General features: G+C 34.1%; 1 protein-coding gene across 4 annotated transcripts; it reads right to left on the reverse strand.

The window, feature by feature from the left end:
• Positions 1–356: 356 nt before the first annotated feature.
• Positions 357–15,478, reverse strand: LOC115974300 (probable serine/threonine protein kinase IRE4). Of its 4 annotated transcripts, none has more exons than XM_031094578.1 (17): positions 14,810–15,477; positions 13,128–13,222; positions 12,788–13,003; positions 10,652–11,893; positions 8,776–8,948; positions 8,425–8,677; positions 7,448–7,540; positions 7,200–7,340; positions 6,978–7,070; positions 6,336–6,525; positions 6,176–6,261; positions 3,831–3,919; positions 3,112–3,163; positions 2,883–2,939; positions 2,139–2,288; positions 1,409–1,483; positions 357–850 (listed from the first exon to the last, which is right to left on the reverse strand). In XM_031094578.1, the coding sequence occupies exons 1-17, from the start codon at positions 15,045–15,047 to the stop codon at positions 755–757; spliced, it is 3,339 nt and encodes a 1,112-aa protein (XP_030950438.1). In that variant the 5' UTR covers positions 15,048–15,477; the 3' UTR covers positions 357–754. The 4 variants fall into 4 exon arrangements, 3 of the variants coding, with proteins under 3 accessions (XP_030950438.1, XP_030950440.1, XP_030950439.1); XR_004087886.1 differs by having other exon boundaries at positions 777–850; positions 2,139–2,284; XM_031094580.1 differs by lacking the exons at positions 357–850; positions 1,409–1,483; positions 3,831–3,919 and having other exon boundaries at positions 2,199–2,284; positions 14,810–15,478.
• Positions 15,479–26,563: the final 11,085 nt, after the last annotated feature.

Genomic DNA, 26,563 nt, shown 5'->3' on the forward strand with positions numbered 1-26,563 from the left:
AATTCAATGCAACTATGTGTTTGAATTTAATTGGAAAGTCACCAAAATATCTACCTAAGTTTTGTCCTTCAGTTAATATGAGATTGATGAATGATGACAACAGTGAAGTTGCCTAAATGGCTAAATCAAACCCCTCATCTGTGCACTAATTACAGGGGTATACATGAAAAGACACGGCAACCACAGTTAAGATCACAACCCTGTAGCACTTCTTTCTTGGTTTCAAGGGGGACAGAACTCCAAAAGGCATTAACGAAATAGATGACAATCCTCAATTTAGGTCATTGCCTCATTGGCAAATCTTCTTATTCAGAAGAGCACAGTCAAGCAAAAATAAGTCCCATAAAATAAAGTAATAACAAAAAAATAAAAACCTTTTCCCTCTTAATTTTAAATTAAAAACAATAAGTCGTGACAATGAGCTCTAGGCCTCTAGCTTAAATGGCAGCTCCTTCCATTATGAATCTTACAGTAATTAAAAATTAAAAATTAAAAGAGAAAAAGAAAAAGAAAAAAGAACCAGTTCTCATTTTCTTTCCATGACAGAGAACTCTAGAAGGAGCAATACATGCCACTAGATGTCATTGCTATTGCTGATATTATTCTTTTTTTTTTTTAATTTCTTATGATTTTCTTTTCTTCTCTTTTTTCTTCCTTTTTTTTTTTTTGGGTGTATACCTTTTTCTTCCTATCCTAAAATTATTATATACAGGGTTAGCTGTACAAAGCATTTGGTGTTAGAACAAACCATAAACTATGAACCAGGACCTCTAGATGGAGAGCACTTTGTCGAATCCCTCCCAGTTTGTAAGAGCACATCATGGTTAATAGCTGCCAACTGTGACAAATTCTGCAAAGAGAATTTCCATTAAGTAAAACACGTTGGAATCATATTTAATTTGTTTGACATACATGGTTCATGAATCTTTGACAAAAACTTCCACCAAGTAATATGTGAGGGATGTCTCAAAAACCTCATGGAAAAAATACAATTGTGTTTCACTAGGTACAGTGCACATACATTGCCTACAAGCAACGCCATATGGAGGGCAACAATAAGGTGGTGGTTTATTTCTCCTTCTCCCGTGAGACGGCAGAAAGTGGAGAGAGAAGGGGGGGGGGGGGGGTGAAGTGGCATTGCAGTGCTAACGGACCTGAATTGGTAAGTTGTAACAAACTATAGCAGTCAGCCACATGCAAATACAAGAATATTTTTCATTCTCTTCAAAATCATCAATTTGGGAAATGGTGCAAGTGACAGCCTTGGACGCCCACATTAATACAGGAGCCTTTTACAGGTAATAATTCTAAGTTCACTGGAAATACTAAGAAAAGAAGCTGCTGGTGCAACACTAAATATATAAAATATGGCTACATTGTTTCATTTTAAGGAGTTGAGTTGGCTTACCTTGAAAGAGAAATTTATTAATGAGAGACTTAATGGAGAGTCATCAAACTCTGCTAGGTCACCACATTCATCCATCTGAGTAGGAAAAAAAAAAAACATATACAATAAGATTTCAAAAGACATTAAATGATTTCAAACAGAACTTCTGAACTCAAAATAATAGAGAAAATAAGCTAATACAGTTCACCTTCATTCCCATGGGACATTCTAATCAATCTACAAAGAACAATTTTCCCTATAGTGGATAAGCCAGTGAGCTCTAGCTCAATTGGTACTTCCTCCTAGCAAGTGCTACGTAGAGAGTGAGGTTGTGGGTTCAAAACCCATTGTGTGCATTTGTAACTTACCAATCATTTAAAAAAAAAGAAAAACTTGCATCCATTACAAAGCAGTCATCAACAGTAATACAACTTAGATGAAGAAAACAAATATTAACAAAGTGCTTCATATTCCACATCAATATTCCTTCTAGGAATCTAATGACACAAAGATTTGTAAGGTCAACACCAGCCTCCAATGGCTCCCCCTCCAAAAAAAAAAGAAGCTAAAGTCTGTAGTAGGCGTTTAGTATCTTGTATATTGTACACAATATTTAAATGCAACAGTAGCTGTTTTGAGTAACTATTCCAGTAAAATTCTCAAATATGAAGTATTAATGAAATCATAATACATGTAATATTAATTGGAAGCATAAACAGGAAAGTTGAGAGATGAATAAGAGAATGTCCACCTCATCTCCAGAATTTGAGCACGATTCCTGAGTGTCAGAATCTGAATTGCTACAGTTCTGATCATCTGGCATTCCACTAGACATTTGATTAAACCGTGATATAAAATAGCTTGTGTCATCTGCACTGTCTGGCTGTGGCACAAAGGCTGCCTAAAATAAAGTTTAAGTAGTGACAATGTTAATATTTCCAAAATCTTCGTGATAAGAAATATGCATCAGAATACTCTAATTCTTTATAGATATAACACATACATAAACAAAAACATGCACATAAAAGAAAATAGAAATAGTTGTGAACCATGCTTTTGTAAGGGCTCAACGTACACGAAAAGACCTATGCATGGTTGTATGACAAGTTGTCTTTTCCAAATTAGCCTCACAAAAGGCAAACCAATATATAATAATCATAATAGAAAAATAAACTTTCATCTGTGTTTCCATTTGTCTCCACTTCGATATTGAAGTGCTTGGCTTACTTTAGCCACTTCTCCAAAAAATTTATTAATTACTCAAGAATGTGCCATTCAAGAATTTTTTGAGCACCAAAGATCATGTTATCAACCCCAAACAGTTGTGCTAAGACATTGTAATTTAATAAAGCTCAATACAAGCAACACATAATACAGAGCACGCTTCTCAACAAAAAGAAAAACAGAACACATTTTGCCATATAGTTTTATCAAACAAAGAAATTTAAATATAAGGAATATATCTCAGAAACACCAAGAGGAGCAGCATTTCTACCTTTTGCAATGCTAGGCTGTCCCAATTAACTCCTCCGAAAAAAGGATGTGCTTTTACCTGTAAGAATAAGTCAACAGAATCAAAATGGCAAATCTATGATAAATTAATATTAGTTCTTGTTCAAGTCTTCATGGTGCAGAGACTATGCTTATTGCACTTTTTTTATTAAAAATAAATAAAAAATATTCTTGCTTGGTCAATGATCAGAGTCCAGAGATTGGAATACAACCTCTGCCGATCCATTTGCTCCTAACCGCTCCTCTGGACCATGCATAAGAAACCTAAAGAAGAATAGGATTGAAATTGAATAATTATTTGACTACACAAACAGACATGAACTAAAATGAGTGCTTCGCCTCTGTAAATAGTAAAGTATAGTCTAAATACACACCAAAATAGTAGATCAAGTTGTCTAACTGATCCAATTTGTGGGTATGAAGCAATGTGAATAAAATGACAATAATCTGATTTTGCGCAAACACGTGTAGCTACACCATAAACTTAGGAAATAAAGGGAACAGTAGGTAAATTACCCAATGTAAAAACTATATGTCGGAAGACATGTCTGTATGCATAGTGTTAAAATTACATCAGAAGAGGAGATGTTATCAATCTCAAACAAACCTGTTAGTAACCTCCAAATTCAAGTTAGACATATTGAATTTAATACTATATTTGCAGAAAAGTACAAAATCTGAATGTTTACTGTAGGCAGAGAATCATACCTTCTTTTTTGCTTATACAGTAATTTTTAAGGTTTTTTTTTTTATAAATATTTTTTTAAAGAACTTTTCTGTTTCAGACATTCTTACTATCTGTTTGTGCTCACAACATACAGTGAATGAATAAAGCAAGACCTAAACATACACACACACACACACACAAAATTGATAAGACAAGCAATTACAAGCCAACATCAACACATTAAAGGCACAAAGCATAACCAACCTATTAATTAAGTCTTGGGCCTCATAGGACATGTCACTAGGAACAGAAGGCCAGGGGATTTTTCTGTTAAGAATGTTGTCAAAAATTATCTGCACACCCATGAAAAAAAGTGTAAGTGTTAAACGTTTAAGATCTCAGATGGAGAATTTTACTTAAACAAATGTGCTGATGAGAAATCAGCTCACAAAAGAAATATGTAATGATGTAAGGAGCACAAAGACAGATTTATTTTAATTTGGTTTTATTTAATTTTAGAAGGCAATATTATTTTTACTATTGGTCCATTAGATTTTATTTTAGGTCTTATTAACTAATTAGGTTATCAATATTTTATTTTATTCCCTAGAGTTAAGGTTATTTTCGTAATTCAATAATTGGGCTTTGGTACAAATCAATTAGGGCTAGGATATTCCTAATAGTCTATATAAGCGCACTATTGTACTAAATTTAAGGAATTAAGGTGCAGAAACACACAACTACAATAAAAATGACTGATGGGAGCTAAATGCGTACATGCAGCAATGCAACATTCACATTAGAAGAGTAATTCCAATGATAAAGTTAGAATGTTCCACCCAATTCATCTAATACAATAAAAAAGGAAAATTGGAGACAAATCTAAAGATGTTGCATACATTCACCAACCCATTCTAGCTTTGAAGGGTGGAACCCTGGTGGTTATATTATATTTTTCTTGTTGAGACTTGTGTTAAAATATTGGTTAAGTAATTAAATTTACCATTTTATAACAAAATATTGTTGAGAGTTATGTCCACTCTACCTCTTTTTTTTTTTTTTTAATAGGTAATAATAGTTTTATTGATAACAAAAGTACAATGTGTTTAAGATTGTAAACTCACATCATAGTGTTGGACCCAATTAAAAAGTTAAAAGTCCCAAGTGTTGGACCCCCACATTGACATAGAACAAATAGATTTATCTATGTGTGGTTGTGGTGGGTTAAAGTTTAGGGGATTGTGGAAATAAGATTTAGTTGTTGAAGAATTGTGTTAGGGATCAGATATTCAGATGAGTTATTTGATGGCTATTTGGTAGAAGAAAATATGTGGGGAAGGGGCTTGATTTGGGGCTGTAAGGAAGAAGAAAAAGAGGTTTTTATGGTGCTCAGGGGCTGTATGAACAGTACCACAAGAAAAAGAAGTAAGAGGGAAGAGAAAAGAAGAAAAGAAGAAAAGAACACGCAAAAGCAAACGTGCCTCAATGCTCAAAACACTCCATAATCTATTTGATAAACTCCAATCTCCTTTGAATACATTGAGCACAAATATATAAACACACATATTCCTTGTACTGGTAGTATTGGAACTCCCTAGTAATATTAGGACTCCTAGTTTGACTAGTAAATTAAAAACCTAATAAAAGACTAATTGAGTCCAGAATTTTCTAGCAATATTTAGGTTTTATTTTCTTTGAGTACATGTTAGTCTTTCATTTGGTTTTTCAACCCCAGACCTTAAAACTACATGACTTTACTTCAACTAGACTTCACACGTGGACCCCATAAAATAATTCTTGAATAGACAAATTCGTAAAGTAATAGTAAATCAATCTTCCATGGCAGCATCAAATATGTGACTGGGAGTGTTAGAATATAGGTAAAATGATTGAATTCACCATTTCCTAACGGTTTAAACTTTTGAGATAATCAATAGTTTATCAAGTTGCTATGAGCAGGTGAACGTGTATGACAGATATCATCATCTAAAATTAAAATTTGGCATTTTAGCTAAATCTTGCTTGCACCACCTACAATTATGAAAATTTCTTAATATAATTATTCCTATTCTGCATTAAGTTGTACATAATCTCCAAAAAAAAGGGAAAAACTATTCAAAAAGTTGTCATTGGAAAATACACAACATTGGTAGCCAATAATGCATGGATATTTACATCATTTCCTGGCACCATGCCTGCAAGATAATGATAACATGTCTGACAAGAAAAGTATAGACTAATGGCACAGCAGGCACTGGACAAGACATAACAACATATAGCACATTTCTAAATGAAGGTGAAGTCTTCATTCAATCATATAAATCAAATTTAGATTTTTTCATAGGAAAATTTCCACGCACAAACTGTGGGTCCTGGATCCATGAGCCCATCTTCCTCCCCTAAGAATGAGGAGAAGGAGCCATCTGCGATAAAGCTCATTGGATTGAATCTTACTAGCTACATATATTGCTTAATGGGGGAAAAATGTTCTACAGAACAAGAGACTATGTAGATAATGCTTTTCTGATACATGGATCTCAAAGGAGCTTTAATTTCTAAAGAAGCACTAGGGTTGAAAAATACAGAGTAAATTTGAATATAAAGAATACCTCTGGACGTTCAGCAGTGAAAGGTGGAATTCCAGTAATCAATTCAAATAAAATGATTCCCACTGACCACCAATCAGCAGCATAACCTGCATGAAAGATTGGGTCATTTTAACTGCCCAGTATGTTTAAAATAAACCTAAACTCAAAGAAGAATTAAAACCATGCTCAGTTCCGAGAAGGATTTCTGGGGCCAAGTAGTCAGGTGTCCCAACAGCGGAGTGCTGTCGTCTATCATCTGTCTGCTGAGCATGTGGGTCATGGGCATCTGGAGTAGTTCCATTTGTCTGAGGTCCTGATAAATCCATTGTGCTGTTTATAAGGCCAATCTTGGATAGCCCAAAGTCTGTAAGCTGGTAATATAAGCAACGATTAGCATATAATTGTCATTCATCAAATGCTGAAGCAGATTTGAAATCAACCCTGCAGAGGCATATACAAGGACATCTAGTGTGATGCATAATGAAATAGAGCCATGAAGGTCTAAATAATTGCTCTCGAAGGTCTTTTAGCTAATGAGTTCTAATCTCAAAAGGTTCTGTTGCCAACAAATTAGCTCATTTGATCTCGTACTAAATAAAAGGACATCAACAAGTATGAGTAAGGGGTTAAGATACAAAACTGCACAAAATCAATTCTTTTATTTAATGCTTGAAAATTTTAGATAGTAAATTTATTGACAAAAGAATGCACTCTAAGTAACTCAATATCAAATGCAGCATGAATTGGTTGCCATGTTCCAGACTTTTCTTTTACTATTTTTTACACACGGAAACAGATTAATCATCAAATGCATACACCAGACCTTAATGTGCCCATCCTGTGCAATCAATATGTTGTCAGGTTTCAAATCACGATGTACAATTCCAAGAGAATGGAGGTACTCCAAAGCAAGAACCTGCAATACGATAAAACATATTAAGAAAAGATCAAGAAAGAACTAAAGGAGAAATACATACACCCCAGAACCCCGCACCCCACCCCCCAAAAAAAAGAAGAAAAGAAATACATATGATTTTAAACAGACCAGTTCTGCAATATATATGCGAGCTACATCTTCGTCAAGGCAACCGACTTTCTTCAGCAGAGAGTAAAGGTCACCCCCATTGAGATATTCCATGACCAAGTAAAGGTTATCTCTACAGGTGAATGAATAAAAAAATCGAACCTGCAGTACAAGATCACATATTCATTTCAAATGAATCATAAAGAACATATTAAACTATTCAACAGTAGCAGCTCTCATGATTCAAAGAAACCAAAATTAGATATTACCACAAAAGGGTTTCGGACAGTTATTAGTATGTTACGCTCGGCTAATATACGATCAACATCATTTTTTCGTATCATATCCAACTTCTTCAGCACCTGCATAAGCGAAATGTTGCACAATATCAAGAATCTGGACCAAGATTACCATTATGGTGCCAAAAACAATAATTACTCATTAAATGGCTGGGAAAAGGAGAAAAGGGTGGAAAAAATACTAGTACATTCCTTAGGAAAACATATCACTGCAAAAACAAAGATCACAGAGATTAAACTGTTTTTCTTTGGGGTGGCCCGGGGGGGGGGGGGGTGTTGTACGAAAGAATCTTGAGTGACATTGAGATTCTTGGAACTGCATGACAAGAATATAGATGCCAGTGACCTCATAAAAGCCAGGATGCTCTGATCATATATGAAAATGTGTTAATCATGGCCATATGCAATGACAAGAGGTTTTGATAAAGGTGGGGAAAGATAGCAAACCATGATTTCACCAAAGATATGGCCCTAGGTAGTGTTCTATGACAACAAAAATTTCCCATAAGTCAACAATCTTAAGCAACTATGGTCTAAGACTTAGCTATAAGCAAGCATGAGGCTCACATTGTAAGTGAGACACCATATTTATCTTCTGCATAGAGCTATGTATCCATCAATTTGTTATACAACGGGCCATTCTGTTGTAGCTCACCACCTTGACCATGTTCTTTTAAGCCTTCCTCCTCTATTTTTTTTTTTTCTTTGACAAGTAAAAATAATTTCATTCAAAAGAGGAGCTACTCCTTAGTCTTACAGCTGTAGCTATCAGTCTTCCAAATGACCTGGCATCTTATATTTCTTTTTTCCACCAAGTAGCTCTACTTTTGCTTACAGTAGTAAATCCAAATACATATATAACAAGGACGATTCATATGGTATTAGTCTGTTTTTCTTAGCAAGACATTAAATGAAGAATATTTACCATTTGCTTGATAAATGAGTACCTTTATTGCAAAAAAATCTCCTGTTGTCCGCTTACGTGCAAGAAAGACTCTACCAAAAGCACCCCTGCTAATTGGTTTGATAATCTCAAAGTCATCGATGCTTGTCCGCTCTTTGTGCAGGGAATTTGAAGGAGTTGATACTGCACTACTTTGAGATGCATTATCCAACAGAGATCTAGAGCTTTCCTTATTCTTGCTATCATTCTTTGGGCTCCTAGTATCCATTAGTTCACAAGCAAGTAGATATTTTTCCCTGCAAATGTAGTTGAATGTGACAGGAATAACCCAGTGAAATGAGTTTAATTATTTAAATCCAATAACATAAGATATTTTTCCTAATACTAAAATTACCGCAAAAGTTTCTCTATCCGGCCTCCAAAGGTATCTATTACAAGAGCTTTAAGCTTGCTATCCAGTAAAACATCCTGCAAGTCTTGCATACAGGCAAGCAAAAATTCATGGGACCCTTCTTTTGAAAGATCTGTTTCAGACACACAGCGGGCTATGTCTGCAAGGTCAATCATCTGGCAAGAAAAATGTACAGGCATGAGAAATTGCATAAAGGCATTACAACAATAGCTATAAGGTGATCGATAGATATATTTAAGAACAGAAGCAATGAATCTATAAGAAAGATAATGAATGCTTGCCAGCCAAAAATAGACAAAAAATGAAAAGCTTGAAAGTAGAGTCCCAAGCTAGAAGGAAAGCAGAGTTTGGTAATCAAATACCACATATTACATAGAGTAGGCAGCTTGGATGGCCTAGTTTAGAAGAAATCTGAATGAGCTGCAAGCTCAAAGAAGTAAACAAAGCAGGACCCGAATTATTGATGGGAGTCAATCTAAAATAGAAAAATCAGATTACGCCAACAGATGTACATAAGCAGCCAGCTCCAGTATGGCAAGGGTCAACAGGAACTTGTGACCCGAAAAGATAACATTCTTGTTCACTTATTGTACAAAAGATTGTGAGCAGTTCATGCTTAAGGGGCAGGTTATCTTGTATGGTTTACTCAAGAAATGAGATTGACAATAAGGATCATTGTTATAATATAATGTGGGCTGCAAAGAACTTGACCCTTGGGGAACAGAAACCTTTATGAATAAGAACAGGATCTTAAAACAACAAAATTGCCAACTGCTTTATAGGAAAACCACAGCCATGTTTATTTCTACTGTCCCAATTCCCCCTACGTCCCCCCAAAATAAAATGTCTGCATTAATTAATTTAACAGAATCCCTATGCTTTTCCAATGGACAAAAATTGTTCCACAACACTCATTAAACAATGACAGGTCCTTATTTACTTATAGTTGAATAACAGAAGTCCTTTATTTCTTCCTTTGCCACTCAAAAATGACTTTTTAATCCTGTCTTCACAACTAAAGATTGTAGTAGTCATAGTAATTTGGTCATTCCCAGATTGTACTGACTTGATAGCAATGTCAAACAGGAATTAAAAAAAAAATGACAAGAATCCTACATAGAAAAACAGGACAAACACAAACTAGTTCATGAATATTTTTTGAGATTAGTGTTGATTGTATCAAATATTCGATGAGATTTTAATGTAAAATATTTCTTAATTAAATTTCTGAGTTTTACCTTTTAAATCATATATACACTTTTATGTGAATATGAAATTCATTTTGAAAATGGGTAGGTTTCTACATTCTCTCAAAGGAACTTCAAACTTTGTGGAGATTCTCATTCTATCAATGGGATAGTTTGAGATATCTCAGTAGAATTTGGAGATTTATCCATCGTTAATATTTTAAATACTCTGTAACCATTCCATCAATTTGAGACAACCTATAATTATTAGGTGAAATTCCTCTTAATTTTAACTTAAATTTTAATTTGTTGATTATCATTAGCTTCTAATTTAAATTTAAATGAAAATAATTGGGCAGACAAATGCAGTGAGGATATTCCAAGATTTACTGGTGATGTCTAAATTGTCATAGTGATTCTCACAAATAAAATGGATGTGTCCAGAAAAAAAAAAAAAAAAAAAAATCTATTTTTGTTGTTGCTTATCATAATGACAACTAAACTATCAAAGAAGTGGATCACATGTTGCATTGACAGTTGAGTGTGACATTCCATGCAATGAAAATATTATTGACAAAGATCTGAGCGACTCTTGATAATTAAACTTAATTACACTCAGGGTTGACATGACCTCTAAGAAGAAGAAAAAATCCAATACAAAAATGACAGACCTGTTGCACATCCTCAAGCTCGGAAGGATTGTTATGCTCCAACCACCAGGAGTCAAAATGACCAGCTCTAGGGGTATTAGTGGATGATACTGATGTCATGCTCCCAGTTGAAGAGGGTGCGCCATGGTTGCCAAGCTTTACACCCAAGTGAACCTTCAAGTTCATAGGAGGATGAGAATCATCTATGCAGGCTGTGTCCATCTCATGTATATCCTCAAACATTCCTTCAACACCTTTATTTCGCCACTCACTAATCTTGGGAGAGCAACCTTCAGATGCGATTGCCAAATTTGTAGTTTGTGTTCTTAAGTTTTCAGGGCTTCCATAAGATGCATGAAAACTTGTATTGCGCGACTCTATAATCTGTTCCAATATCTCCCCCAGTTTTATAAGACGTTCATCTACATCTAGATAACTTAAATCACACTTTTCAGCATATGCACATATGTAAGAATGTGATTCCAGATGACAAGTAGGAACAATTTCCTCACATATCCGACAGATAACTGAATCAGATCCATCAGCACTTTGTTCTTGCTCATGAAATGAACCAGAAATGGAATTATTTGCTGACTTTCCAATGCCATCAAATTGATGAAACTGTTGCACTAGTGAAAGTAAATTAGTTTGGGAATTTTGAATTGGAAATCTTTGTTCCAAGACCACAGAATCCTTTCTCAAAATTCTGTCATTCTCATCATCTGGCTCTATAGAACTGTAACAACCTGCCTCTGGGACAGAAGATAGCTTATTTTCTTGCTGCAATTCATGTTTGACGTCATGCTTCTGATTCAAAGCATAATCTGAACCAGAATCAGTAAGCCGTGGATTGGGCACCCAGCTTGTTTCAACAGCAGGAACACTTTCTAAACATTTCTTTAGTTTTTTAAGGGATTTTGCGTCTATTGGTTCCCTATCTTTCTGGAACTGCAACAGTCTAGTGCAACGTGTTAATATGAAGAGCATCCGTGTGAACGACCACTTTAGCATTCCTGTTTGACACTGATGCCTTTTCTCAGTCAATTCTTGAACAATTGTTTCACATTTGACACGAAACTCAGAAGAAGCCATTTCAGTACACACTTTAGCAAGAATAAGAAGATCATCTGCCATTGTCTGTTCCTCTGGGGATGAGTCAATCTTCTCAACAACATCCATAACATCCCCTGCCAAACTAGCTAGTTCCACATTTACCACTTCTTTGGCAGCATCAAATCTTGAATGCAAAGAACCCAAAAGCTCCTGAATATCTCATAAAGGAAAAATGAAAAAAGATGTTAATCAGTCATAAATAACAAAGTCCAGCAGGGACCAATAATTTTGTTTCGTTCTTATCTAAAATTAACTTATCCTAAGAAATTGTTCTCTTACAACACAAACCAAAAATGGTTCTTTTTATCTATGGCATATTGGTAGAGTTAGCTACTGCTATATGTGATGATATCTCTACAAGACATTAGTTAAAACTTAAAATATGCCGAAGTCATTAGCTTGTATAATTGCATGCCATGGAAAGAGGACTAACAAAAAATGTATTGGAATAAGGGACATTAGGATTTAGGACCAATGATATAATCTCACCATTATAAAATAACAACATTCAACATGAATGTAAAACCATTTGATGATGTTTACATGTGCAGGTATTGTGTTAGATTTCGCTGACTTGCTTGAATACTTCTTATGATAGTCAATTATTTTATTCCAGCATAAATTTTTTTTGATAAGTTATTTTATTCCAACATAAATAAGTCTATGTAATCGTGATATTGACAAGTGAATTTTGAATCCAAGAATCAAGTTCATAGGCAAACATGTAAGTTTATCAAACATCTCAAGAACAATGAAAAACACCCCTGTGAAGCCTTATCCAGAAGCAATTTTGTAGTAGATTTGCACTCTTTTTTTTCCAACATAATTGACAACTGTTGATGGTACTTTTGTATGACATACGATAATACAAAAGCCAATTCACATTATGTGAACATATAATATTCATCAAACAATTTAAAAAGTGCAAAAAAAAGTCTGTTTATCAAATAACTTACTCTTAAGTGCACTTGTCACAATCTAACGGTGCTAACCAAAAATATCAAACAAATGCAATGGGTATTATTCTCAAACTATGAGTAATACCTCCAAATCACTGTAGCTGTGGGCCCGAGGCTGGGCAGGTTGAATGCTAACTTTTGGTCCTATTTCATGTGAAAAACTTTTTAAACCCATTGACACTTTACTATGGCTTGCACTCTCCCGTGAAGAATATTTTACATCTAAATGATTTCCTTCATTGTGTACTTTAGTTTGTGTAGGACTCTCCTCGTCTGGTGTCTTGACTTTTGAGTTGAAGCCCTGTCAGATTAGTAGCATGACTTATTTTCAGTAAATCTAGGAAAGAACAAAGCATAAGAAATCATCATATGCATATCCTACATAAATAGAAGTAACTTATAAACAAATATCAAAAGAATCATACCTCAATGTTTGGAGGAACATTATTGAAAGGTTGAGTTGAATCCTTGGAAAGATATGACTTGAACCAAAGAGCTATCTTCTTTCCTTTGTGGAAAGCTAAGGCAAGAAAGTAATTAAATATTATTTTGTTATGTTTCTTTAAGTAACCAGGAATGCTGTATTTAAAATGAGGAAAAAGGAAACTACATATTTTAAGATTGCTATTACACAAAGTATAATCTTTTACTAGAAAAGACACATTATAAACGAATAACAAATCAAGAACTTCAACTTTTCCTGTCACCCAATACAGAAGCTCTTCTAGAGACCACTCTTTGTACCAACTCAGGCAAGAAGAGGAGGGTCTAAACCACCAAAAAATCTTAACAAGCAGTCCCAACTCCATTTAAAACTCAAGAAATTTTCTTAACAATCCTGGTAGATATAGCTAAACAGAGCTGGCTTCAAACCAGCAGTGCCAAGTTCACCATGCCAAAGAGAATAGTCCTAATCATTAAGCATTGCTTGGGCTTTAAATCATACAAATTCTAACACTATGTTTGGAAGTTTGGATGGAGAGGAGAGTAGAGGGTAAGGGAGGGAAGAAGAGGAGAGGGGATGGGAATTGTTACCCCTTTCCCTTGTTTGTATGTTTTGAAAATTAAGGAGGGGGAAGGGAAATAGAATTTCTGTGACAAATTCTGTACTCTATGAACTTAAAACTACGAATGAAAAGGCATTACAAATTGCCTGGCCTTCAGCTATCTCTAGGAGCTAACACCTTTTTCTTTTTTTGACAATATAATAGGTACAACAAGAAGGCATGACAGATTTGAACCTTAAACGTCTCCACTGGAAAAACTAAGAGATGCCAGTTGAGCTACAAGGCTCTTGACTATCACTAGGAGCTAACACCAGTTTGAAGGTCCATCTTTGAGTGAAGATGAGTTCAGTAGATGACCCCATACACATCAGTAACAAAAACTTCACATGACAGGCCTTGGCAGACAACGGTATCTTTACTCACTTTATCTAGCCTTGATGTTAAACAAGTTTTTGCTAAAGGACCCCTTTAAAATGTCAGCTTTAGTAATTAATCAAGACACCTTGCCTAAAATTATCTCAGTATCCTTTACAATCAAATTTAAGCAATCCAAATTATGTTGCCATACAATAGCCCATTAAAATTTTGAAAAAAACCATATACGACAACTTAAAGAACCACATATATGACACCACTGGCAACTAGACAGGATTAAACACATACACACACCAATCTTCTAAACTAATTCTTAGTTTTTTGCTTCTATTTTTTTTTAACATTCTCCATAATCTACAAAACCAGTTTCAACGAAATAATGAAATCTCCTCCCATAAACAGAAGTTTCGCCAATACTTTATTAAACACAAGATATACAGCACACATACATATATTGATAAATTCGATAGTTACAACAAAGGGGAAATTTGAACCTGAACGTCTCCGCTGGAGACACAGGTGCCAGTTAAGCTGCAAGGCTTTTGGTGCATATATATATATATATATATATATATAAATATATAATCAAACAGTATATTTTCTTTTATAAAAAAAAAAAAACAGTAATTTTCTCTTTCTATTCCAACATTTTCTGAGCAGCCAAACAGAGCTTAACGAAAACAAAACCAAAATTAAACCTCTGGAACAAGAAAACGCAAACCTACTTTTTCTGGAAGGACCAGTGGGCCTTTCACGTCCTCCCTGAGCCATAGTCTTCTGCTTCTGCCTCAACGGAGACCTCGAAACCCAAAAACTCGGAGACTCAACGGACTCGTCCGGTCTAGAACTCGGCTGTTGATCCTTCGAAGAAACTCGCCGAGTCTTGATCCGATTCAACCCGGTAGGTATTCCAACATCCGACGAAGACTCACCTTCACCTCCGTTTTGACTTGTCACATCCATTTGCCAAAAATAAACTTAAAAAAAAAAAAAAAAAAAACGTTTCGAATAACCTGGAACTAAAAACTAAAACCCTAGCTATCCTCCATTTTACGATTAGAGATCAAAAATTGAGAACTAATCCAATCACAGCTATCTATCTATGAGCTTTATTCAATATAAAATAGTAAGGCATATAATTTAAAGCCTTTCTTGTCAATTTATTGTGTGATTTTTTTTTTTTTTTTTAATTTATTTATGGTTGTGATGTTGAAGGTTCAGAGAGAGTTGCCAGTGTTGATATGAGTTGTGAAAAGATAGTAAAATAGCAAAAGAGAAAATGATGATTCCACAATTGGGGTTCCTATTTGGGTTTCGTTGCTGTTGTTGTGCTGTTGTTGTTGTCTTCCCACCTTGTTTCCTTTCAAATCTCTTGCCTACATTATTTTAGTATATTTTTGGGTACCTTAGTTATGACTTATGCATTATCCATACTTTTTTTCTTTTTAAGTTTTTTTTTTTTTTTTTTTTTTTTTTTTTTTTTTATGGGTTTTCTTTTTAAGTTTTATCTATACATCAATTCTAAATATAAATTTATTTCCCTACAAAAATTTCTAAAATTTTGATAATTATGGTTTTTTTTTTAATTATGGTTTTTTTGATAATTATGGCTGGATTTTTCAATCAAAATTTTGATAATTAAGGTGGTGTACAGAGTTTTTATCATTTAAAGAAAACATAATACAAGTCGGTAATGGTAAGATTCTAAAAGATCTTTTTTTAGAAGATTCTAAAAGATTTAAATATATAAGAATAAAAATGTGAATTCTCAAAGGTTTATATATAACAAACATATAAGAGGTTAGTAGTAGATATTTAAAATTTTTTATTTTAAATTTAGTTTGATAATTTTAAATTAAACCTTAATATTTAATATGATTATAAATTAAATTTTACAATAATGTTATTTAAAATCGAACCCAAAATTTTAAAATTGTATCAATTTGAAATTAATATATACTATATAGAAGAGAATTCATATCTTTAAACTGAACTTTTATGTAGTTCAAAAATACTCCCATTAATAAATGGTAACTTTTTTGAGAAATAGGGTTATAAATGTCAAATAAAAATATAAATTTTGAATTCAAAAAGGTAACTCCTAAAATTTAGAATTTTTTTTCCTTCACATTCATCTTTTTATTCTATAAAATTTAGTCTTTTTTATTCCATTTTCATCATAATAAAAGCAAAACACCCCAATTTAAAAATAAAAAAATAAAACTAAGAGAACTCCTAAAAATTTAGCCTTTTTCCCCTCATGTTCATCTTATTTTTCCTACTCAAAATTTTCCCTATATAACTACGCCACTCTCAAACACGTGTTCAAAAATGAAAGTATAGTTAATGCTTATCTCAAAGTTTATTCTTTGTTTGAAAACTAAAAATATATATTTCCAAATTATAATAGATGCAAATTATTAACTTTTATTAAAAAAAAAAAAATAGAAGAGACTCTAAGCACGCTCATGCATAAAAGCTAATAAGACTATAAGGTTTAATTTGTAACGTGCTTAAATTAGTGTTACGTTTGCACGAGATACAACTTAATTAGAAAAATTTGTATGAATAAATAAAAATTAATTTAATAATTAGTGAGTCATTTGAAACTTTAAAATATTTTTATTAAAGTACATTAAATATCTTAATGAGACGCATGACAAAAATACATTAATTTTAAGATGATATGTAATATATACACATATTAAAATCGCTTTGCACTTATCAAAACACAAAATTATGATATTTTATCAAAATAAAGATTAAGTTTTATTTTAAATTTCTTGAAACTTTTGGTAATAGAATTTTAGTTAAGATAATAATTTTATGTATAGTAAATTATTGGTAATAAATTTTAATCTTAGGTAAAAGTGTGCATATATATATAAATATATATATATATATAAATTAAACCCAAGGCTGAAAAAAAAAAATCAATTGGATTCTAATTGTTGTCTAATTTTGCACCAAGTGTCCTATTCAAATTTTTTTTTTTTTTTTTTAATTTTTGTTCTAGATAAGTTAATGATGTGCAAAAGAAGAAGAGTCTAATATAAATAAACTATAAAAACCTAATAAACAAAAATGAAAAAAGTAAACTCAATTATATATAATTAAAAAAAAAAACTAAAATAAAACAATGAGAGAGAGAGAGAAACTCATTTATGACTTAAAATTGTGTAACTTTTATAGTAGGTATAATCTAAAGGTAATTATTGAGTATTTCCAGAGTATCATAAATGCATACTCTCCTTTCTCACATAACTGTGAATCCCACTAATTAAATATATGGTGGAACCTATAATTTATGTGAGAGGAAGAAGTACGCATTTATAATACTCCTAATGTATTCAATAATTTTCCATAATTTAAACTTATAAATATGTGTAATTATGATTATTTTTTATTATATCATGCATATGTATGAGTTATACATTAATATTGATAATTAACAAGAGAATATATTAATTTGACGCAACATAATTTTTTAGGACTCCACTTCTATTATATATTTATATATTTTATAAAAAAAAAACTTATATTATATATAATATAATAGATGATATTATGATTGTCTCAAATAAATTGGTTTAATTAATGTTTTCTCTCTTTTCTTTTTTTTATAATGTTTTTATCTTTTTTTTCCATTTTGAGTGGTTGTTGAAGGATGGCACGAGCATCGCATCATCACATTGTTAAAGTCAAAAGTGTGGGAGTATCATGAAAGTTGGCCGTGTCAAAATTAATTTTTATTCTACAATCTACATCATAGCAGTGCGCTTCCTTTTCGTGCTTTTTCATGCCTTACTAATTTAAGTGTATTATCTCAAAAAAAAAATATATTAAAGTGTATTTTATATAAACAAGTTAATGTCATCAACATGCCGTAATCAATTTCACTTGCTAATGCTCCATGCCTACCAAAGGTATATTATTGTTTTTAGAACTAGTGTGTGGCACGAGCAATGTACCTATCCGGTTTATTGGAGAACATCATTTTATTGTGTGATTTTATAATTTGACGTATGGTATTAATTAAATATTAAAAGATATTAATCTAATAATAACAATTAACAAACACTTAAATTTCAATAATGGCATAATCACAAGTGCTCCGTGTGGGTGATGTGATGAGGGTTTTTTTTTTTTTTTTAGTTATAAGAATGTGGGGGTAGTGGAAGTAGGAAGTAACTTTTTAATAGGATTATATATACTAGCCTCTGAGCACGAGCGTGAGCGCGTGCTCAGAGGCTCTTCTATTTTTTGGGTTAAAAAAAATGAATACATGGGGTAAGTTTTGTAGATTGGAGGAGTTTTAAAACTAACAATAGAGTGATCCTATTTTGTAGGGAGTTAGTGAGTAGAAGTAGGAATTTAAATCAACGTAGAAGTCCTTATCAAATCAGTTATCCAAGCAATTTTGACATACACGATGAATTGTTTCAAGCTCCCTAGGGGACTTATAAAAGAATTGGAAGTCTTGATCCGAAAGTTTTGGTGGGGTTATAGTAGTGGAAGTAGAAAGGTGCATTGGGTGAAGTGGGAGAGATTGTGCGAAGCCAAAGAAGTTGGGGATTAGGCTTCAAAGAAATTGAGAAGTTCAATGAAACCCTATTAGCCAAGCAAGTATGGAGGATGATCAATAACCTGGACTCCTTGTGTTATCGAGTTTTCAAAGCTATATTTTTCCCCGAATGTTCAATCCTAGAGGCGGAAGACTCAAAGGTTGGGTCCTATGCATGGAAGAGCATCCTTAGCGCAAGAGACGTGATTCGAAAAGGAATGGTATGGCGCATTGGCAATAGGGAATCAGTCCGCATAAAACAGGACAAATGGCTGCCCTCACAACTGAGCAGGTCTGTTGCTTCCCCAATCCCTCTGATGTCTCCTGATACTAAGGTGAGTGAACTCATAGACCAAGACAAAGCAGCATGGAAATCTGAAGTTGTGTAGCAGCTATTTCTGCCCCAAGAAGCCTCAGACATTCTTGGCATTCCATTGAGTGAACGGCTCCCTCCAGAGCGACTCATTTGGGCTTGTACTCCTTCGGGTATGTTCACTACTAGTAGTGCCTACAAACTGATTATATCATGTGAATTAGCTCTTAGTGCAGGTCCTTCAAATCCTGAAGCTTAGAGACAATTCTAGAAGAGAATTTGGCAACTCCGGACCCCAAACAAAATCAAGCATTTCATTTGGAAGGCATGTAACAATGCTCTGCCCACCTTGGCAAAGCTCCACCACCGCCATATTGTCACATCAAAAATTTGTGAAGGCTGCTAGGATAGAACTGAGGACACACTACATGCCCTTTGGTTTTGTAAAGAAATTGCTTGTGTGTGGCATTCAATGGAGTGGTTTCACCAAGATGTAGCTGGGCAGCCCGTGTCATTCAGTGACCTCTTCTCCAGGTTCTTGCACTCTCAGGGCGACTTTAGGCTGGAACTTTTCTCAATCACGGCATGGCTGCTGTGGAATAAGCGTAACGCTAAACACTTTGGTCGACCTATTTATCCACTCACCAAGATTTGTAGTATGGCTGGTACCCTTCTCCAAGATTTCCTTGCAACTCAGTCCGAGCCACCAGCTATCGATGATCCAATCATTTTGTAGCAATGGAGACCACCTGAAAATAATTCCTATAAAGTGAACTTTGATGCAGCCACATTTGGATCCACCAACTCAGCTGGCATTGGAGTTATTGTTCGTGATTGTGTTAGGGAGGTTATTGGTGCTCTCTCACTACCAATTCTGGTGCCTCAATCTGTTGCAATAGCGGAAGCTCTAGCGTGTCGCCAAGCAGTGAAGTTTGCTACAAAAATTGGCTTGACTCGGGTAGTGATTGAAGGAGACTCAGCGATAATCATCAACGCGCTTACCATGGCCAATGGCGGTCAAACCAGCTATGGAAATATATTGGAGGACATTTTTGCTCAAGCTTCGGGTTTCCAACTGATAGATTTTCATCATGTTCCCCGAGTATGTAATTCAGTTGCTGATGCACTAGCCAAAAAAGCTAGCACAGTGACAAGTCTTCAGGTTTGGTTGGAGGATTCTCCACCTTATATTAGTCCTTTGGTTTTAAGGGATGCTTTTGTTGTAAGGGATGTTCATTGAATTTTCATGTTTTGAATAAATTCCCAGACTTTCTAGTCTGGTTTCTCAAAAAAAAAAAAAAAAAAAACGTAGAAGTAGGTGTTTATTAGAAGCAGAAAGACATTTCAACGTAGAAATAAGAATTTATTATTCTTGTCAATTTACTATTTTAATCCCATTTTTAAGTTTTAGGTAGGGGTATTTTGACAGTAAAAAAAAAAACAATAACTAACTTTCTTTTGCCAACTTACTATTTTAACCTCATTTTTAAGTTATTGGTTATAATTTATGAGTATTTTTGACAGGAAAAAAAACAATAACTAACTTTCTGAATCCTCTTAATATATACAAATATATATATAGGAGTAAGGGATGTGGGGTAGTTTTTCTTTTATAGGAATATTTTTAATTTTTTGTTGATTTACTATTTTAACCCTATGGAATAATGATAAGTTAATTAAATTAAGAGTATTTTTTACGGTGAAAAAGACAATAACGAACTTTCTAAAACATTTTATATATAGAGAGAGACTATAGTTCACAAAAAGATGATGTACTTTTTTTTTATTATTGATTGAAAAGATGATGTACTTGTAAAAATATATCTCCTACTTGTTGATAAAGCATGCATATCTTATTATTAAGTTTTTTTTTTTTTTTTTTTGAGAAGATTATTATTAAGTTCATATACTCATTTAATTTAAGATTACTGACATGATAAAACAACTTGAATAATTGAGAAAATAACAAAATAAGAAATGATGAGTAGTTCTAGGACTACAAATTATTCAATAACTTTTTTGCCATAACTCTGATGTGGCAAATTGTGAGTGATCAACTATCACTTACACATAGACCCACCATTTTCTCTTTACCAATTATACTCTATCACATCACAGTTGTGGCAAAAAGTTGTGCAAAAATTATGCGATCGTAGACTTTTCAAAAAATGATAGTTATGCTGCACAAACTTTACCAACTCCATTGATGTACACCTGTAACTGTAAGGAGAACTCAATGATATTAATAAATACATGTTTGAATTTCTGTCATGCTTGTACACTAAGTTCCCTCATGGTTGATGTAAATTAATCAATTGAGATTTGAGAGTTAAAGTCATTACATAGAGGACAATTATAACTCAATAACTTAATTTAATCGGTCATCCACCAAAACACATAAAAGACTATTGACCCAAAGTATGGGTATTTGACTATTTCTTGCTTTCAAAAAAAGAAAAAAACTAAGGGTATTTCGTAGCTTCTTGCCGCAGTTCAATTATAAAAATGTGGTAGAGGGAAAAAAAAATCATGGAGAACTTGTGTTACATAAATTGGAATAGTAATTGGGATTAATTCAAAGGAAGAAAGAATGCAGCAAGAAAACCAAAATAAATCAAGTTTCATTGTTGTTTTTTTTAAACAAGGATCATACATTGATACCACCTTTTTAATAATTGAATATTACTCCAATATCCATCACAAAAACAAGCATCGATCAATCATTTTATGTTCTCAAAATAGATGAAAATATCTAATAGCTTTCATTGCGTTAACTGGTGCTTCAAAAATAATAGTGAAATAGAGGCATAATTGCCTAATTAATATCATTTTAATATCATACTATATTATCTTACTAACAGTAGAAAATAAACATAATATCCAATAGCTACAAATGGTAAAATATTTTATGGTCGAATAAAATATTTGAAGTTCAATTCCGTCTACATCAATTAATTAGTTTGATGATAAAAAGTAATCATTAAGATCGGTTACAATGTTTCTTGTTAATAGTAGCCTCCATTGAGAGAATTACAATTGAAGGGCTTCGGGGACTGAGAATAAGAGACGAGAGGTTTTGTTTTTTGTTTTGTGTGATATATAAGGTTCAACTTTAGGCTGGTTGGGAAGCTAACAGTGTCTCTAGCCCAGAGGTTATCCTCATTCTGTAGAATGTGTCTAACTTCTGCTATACCGGCTTATCACATGGGCCAAAACGGCCAACTGGCCCTAAAATCGTAACAATCTAGTTAGTAGGCTCTATTTAGAAAGATATTTCGTTTCTAGCATCTCGAGCCTTAAAGGCTCGATTTTGGCCTCAAAATCGAGCCTTTAAGCCTCGGTTTTCTATTGTGATCTGGCCAAATCCAGGGGGAATGTCGAGCTGGAAATCGAGTCTTAAAGACTCGATTTCCACGTGAACATGCCCCGTGGCATTTGAGCCAATTTGACGTGGGCAAATCCAAGGTGGCTTGTCCATGTGGAAATCGAGTCTCTAAGACTCGATTTCCACGTGCACATGCCCGTCCACATTAAGACATTGTTGTGGGATTAACAGACTGATCTCGAGCCTCAGAGACTCGGTTTGCTAAAAGTCAAACCGAGTCTCAGAAACTCGATTTTTGAGTACAGTTACTCTCTTGTTTTGATCGTGTCTGGTCATGTCTTGGTCCCACAGTTTAGCTGGTTTTGTCTGGTCTAGGGTTTCTCGGGAGTCAGCCTTTGCAATTTGCACATGCTCTCACTCATTGTAGGTATACACATTCAGCTAGCACTCACATCCTTCCTCTCAGTCATTTTCATTTCAGCAGAAAATTCATTATCTGGTTGTCTCTCTCTTTCACTCTCATACAAAACTCACCCCATTACAAACTTCAAATCAAACTCACCCCACATCCTCATGTCAGGTAAGGTTTCTCAATCTCTCTAGTTGTTAGTTACATATAATATATATATATATATATATATATATATATATATATATTGTTAGGTTTTTTTTATGGGTATGTATATCATGACTAATTCTTTTGTTTGGTTTGATATTGTTCTTTATATTTTTGATAGAGTGATTTGAAGGTTTGTAATGGGGTGAGTTGTGTGTTTAGTTTTTTTTTTTTGAGTATAATTAATGATTTTTTATTTTTTTTATTTTGGAAACAAATGATAATGATTGAGTGTGTTTGTATGTGAATATGCAAATGTGGGGTTTGTAACAAGTTATATTTGGTAGTGCATATATTTGCTAGGATTTTATAAAAAGTAAAAAATATATTTAGGTATATATTTGTATTGTTAGGCTTTGATCATGACTATTTTTGCAAGTTAGTGTATATATTTGCTAGGATTTTATACAAAGTAAAAAATATTGTAGATATTTATTGGTATTGTTAGGCTTTTATCATGACTATTTTTGCAAGTTAATGTATATATTTGCTAGGATTTTATAACAAGTAAAAAATATTGTAGATATATATTTATATTGCTAGGCTTTTATCATGGCTATTTTTCTTGTTGTTTGGTTTGATATTTTTATTTATATTAGTTAGAGCTGAGTTGAAATTTTGTGATGGGGGTGAGTTTTGTTTTTAGTTTTTTTATTTGTTTAAGTACGAAATGATAATGATTGAGTGTGTTTGTATGTGATGTGGGGTGAGTATATGCAATTGTGGGGTGAGAATTTGTAATTTTTGTACTTTAAGTAGATAGAAAAGGTTTTGTAATTGATGTTAAATGAAAGAGAAAAAATATGTCGCTAACATATTATACTTGACTCTCTAATAGGTTCACAACATCTAAAGAATATTGATATAAATGTATACTACGGTGGACCCCTTGACAATCCTGGGGGGATTGAGGGATTTCCATTTACAGGGCCGGGTATCCAATGCTACCCCATGATGATACGTCGTAAGTTAAAGACGTTGAATGATTTGAAGTTGAAAATAATGGACGAATTGAATTTGAACTCTGCTTGGTATGACATCAAGATTATTTATCGTTACCTACAAGAAGTCCTACATGAACGGATAAATTACGGGTATATGGTGATTAAAGAAGACAAACATGTGAAGATGATGTTTAATAGGATCCAGAAAATGCCCCAAGTAAATGCTGCTGAGTTGTACATAAGTTCAGAGCCGCTTGCGGAAGTTGATACTGAGATGGTGCAACAAACAACTACATCTTTACAATTTACAGCCCTTGATGATGGATGCAATGCAATGGGAGGGTATACAATGGGAGGTTATATGCTCCCATCTCAAGATCATGTTGTAAATACTGGTGAAACCCTCCATTGTCAAGAGACACATTTAGAGGAGGATGACGAAGACGAAGACTATGTTGAAGACGAAGACGAAGATGAAGATCATGCTGCGAATGATGGTGAAAGTATTGATGGTGTGGATGAGTACGAAGAGAGGATTGAACGAGGCGACTTTGAGAACGATGTGGATGACCAAGAAGTCGTTCCCCATTTTGAAGAGGAAAATATGGAGTTCCATGATGAAGGTGATGCAGACGATGATATTGGCATCCAGCGTGATACAAATACGACCACTGGCTACAGACCTCCTGCCGACTCATTCTACGCAAATACTTGGGAAAATATGTTTGATCCTTCACGTCTATTAGAACCATTTGTTTGTACTTGGCAAGATAGGATGCATTTTTGTAAAGGGTTGACTTTTGCAAATAGATCGGCGGTGAAACGTGCATTGATAATATACGCAGCAAATGATAATAGAAATTTTATAACCCGGAGGTCGAGCAAAACAAAATTGTGCGTCGCATGCATTGATGACAACTGCAAGTGGTACGTTGGGGCATTCATGAAGGCTAAACTTAATGGTCTGTGGGTGGTCACGTCTTATGTAGGTCCACACACTTGTATACCCTTTGGCCTGCAAAGAGACGGTAAAATGATGGATTCTAATTTTGTTGCATAAGAAATTGTGGAAAAATTGCGACAAAATCACACTGCTCGTATTGATGAGCTCTGGGAGATCATGCGTACTAAGTATAATCATGAGCTTTTTTACTATAAAGTATGAGACGCAAAACAAAAGGCAATTGCTAAGATATTTGGGGATTGGGAGGAGTCTTACCAAAGGTTGCGGAAGTTGTTGTTGGCATACTTGGATCAGGACTCAGGTACCAAGTACAGCTATCACACCATACCTAGGCCATACGAAGGTATTACGGTACTGCGCTATGTATATTGGGCATTCGCTCCATGCATTGCTGCATTCAAATATTGCAGACCAGTGATTAGTATTGATGGGACTCATTTGTATGGTAAATACAAAGGGGTGTTGATGATTGCAATGGCAACTGATGCTAACCAAAAGGTTTTGCCTCTCGCCTTTGCTGTTGTGGACAGGGAGTCAAGGCCTAGTTGGGGTTGGTTTTTAGAGTGTCTCAGGACTTCCATAGAGCATGTCATACCTAAGGATGACATTTGCATTATTTCTGACCGACATAAAGGTATCAGATGCGCCATTCGAGAGTGGCCTAGAGGTGAGGAAGGAAGAGAACAGGTATATCACCGATATTGCCTTCGACATGTTGCTAGCAATTTCAACACAAAATTTGAGGACCCGACTCTAAAGGCATTGGCCTTGAAAGCTGGATATGCGACTCATGAAGCAAAATTCACGTCCATAATGCAAACCATTAAGGAGGCCGAGATTAATTTACTGAGGGGTGTAGACCCTACTGATCGCCACATCCTACGCTATATGTCATACACATATCTAATGAGTGGGGATGTTGACAAATGGACCCAGTCACAGGATGGTGGAAGACGTTACGGGGCAATGACAACCAATATCTCTAACATCCACACTGCTCTTCCAAACCCAAATCCAAACATATGTCACTGACTCACTGTCCAAGTCTTCATCATCCTTGCCAAGCTCCAGCATGCATTTTCATCATCCAATTTCTCTATCAGTGCCCACTGGTCCGTACTCCACACTAAACAGTTAAACATTCAAGGGTTGTAATCGATAATCACCTATCTAGACTAGTTCTGAGAGCATCAAATTTCAAAGGCACGTGAATGTAGTACATTAAAAACAAAATGTATTGCATTTTTAAATTATTAATATAACATTATTATAAAATACACCAAGAGCATTACTGTCCAACTTTGTAAATGCACATCCCGCAATCTCATAATATAAATCTTGTAATACAAATTTCTACAGAGCAAACCTTTCTCACAGATTCCACCCTCGTACCATCAGACTCACTGGAACTCCCAAAGCTGAAACTATAATTGAACACAAAGAATTGGGCAACTAAATTTAATATACATTACCACTAAACACTTCCATTATTATTGGTGTCTAGAAAAATCCTTGGACTATGACTTCAAAACAGATAATGAACTAAGAGTCAGCACTGATCACACAAGATTGATTGTGAAGGAGACATATGGATGGGAATCAGCATCACCTGCCAGACCAGCCACCCCTCCTCCGACTTCATCTTCAGTTTTCCAATATGTGCTGCATCCAAACATCAGAGGAAAAACAAAATGAGGAAACATAAATCAGATTACAAAACCACTAAGATATACAAATGTACAAACACTTTCCA

Source organism: Quercus lobata, chromosome 2, assembly GCF_001633185.2.
Source record: "Quercus lobata isolate SW786 chromosome 2, ValleyOak3.0 Primary Assembly, whole genome shotgun sequence".
Lineage (NCBI taxonomy): Eukaryota > Viridiplantae > Streptophyta > Magnoliopsida > Fagales > Fagaceae > Quercus > Quercus lobata.

Excerpts from the sequence above, each read along its gene's own strand:
- LOC115974300 (XM_031094578.1), bottom strand. The coding sequence starts at position 15,047 with ATGGATGTGACAAGTCAAAACGGAGGTGAAGGTGAGTCTTCGTCGGAT. Across the intron at positions 7,541-8,424 it reads GAGATTTTTTTGCAATAAAG|GTGCTGAAGAAGTTGGATAT; the intron begins GTACTCATTTAT and ends TCGCTTATGCAG. Across the intron at positions 2,940-3,111 it reads GAGCAAATGGATCGGCAGAG|GTAAAAGCACATCCTTTTTT; the intron begins GTTGTATTCCAA and ends TTATTCTTACAG.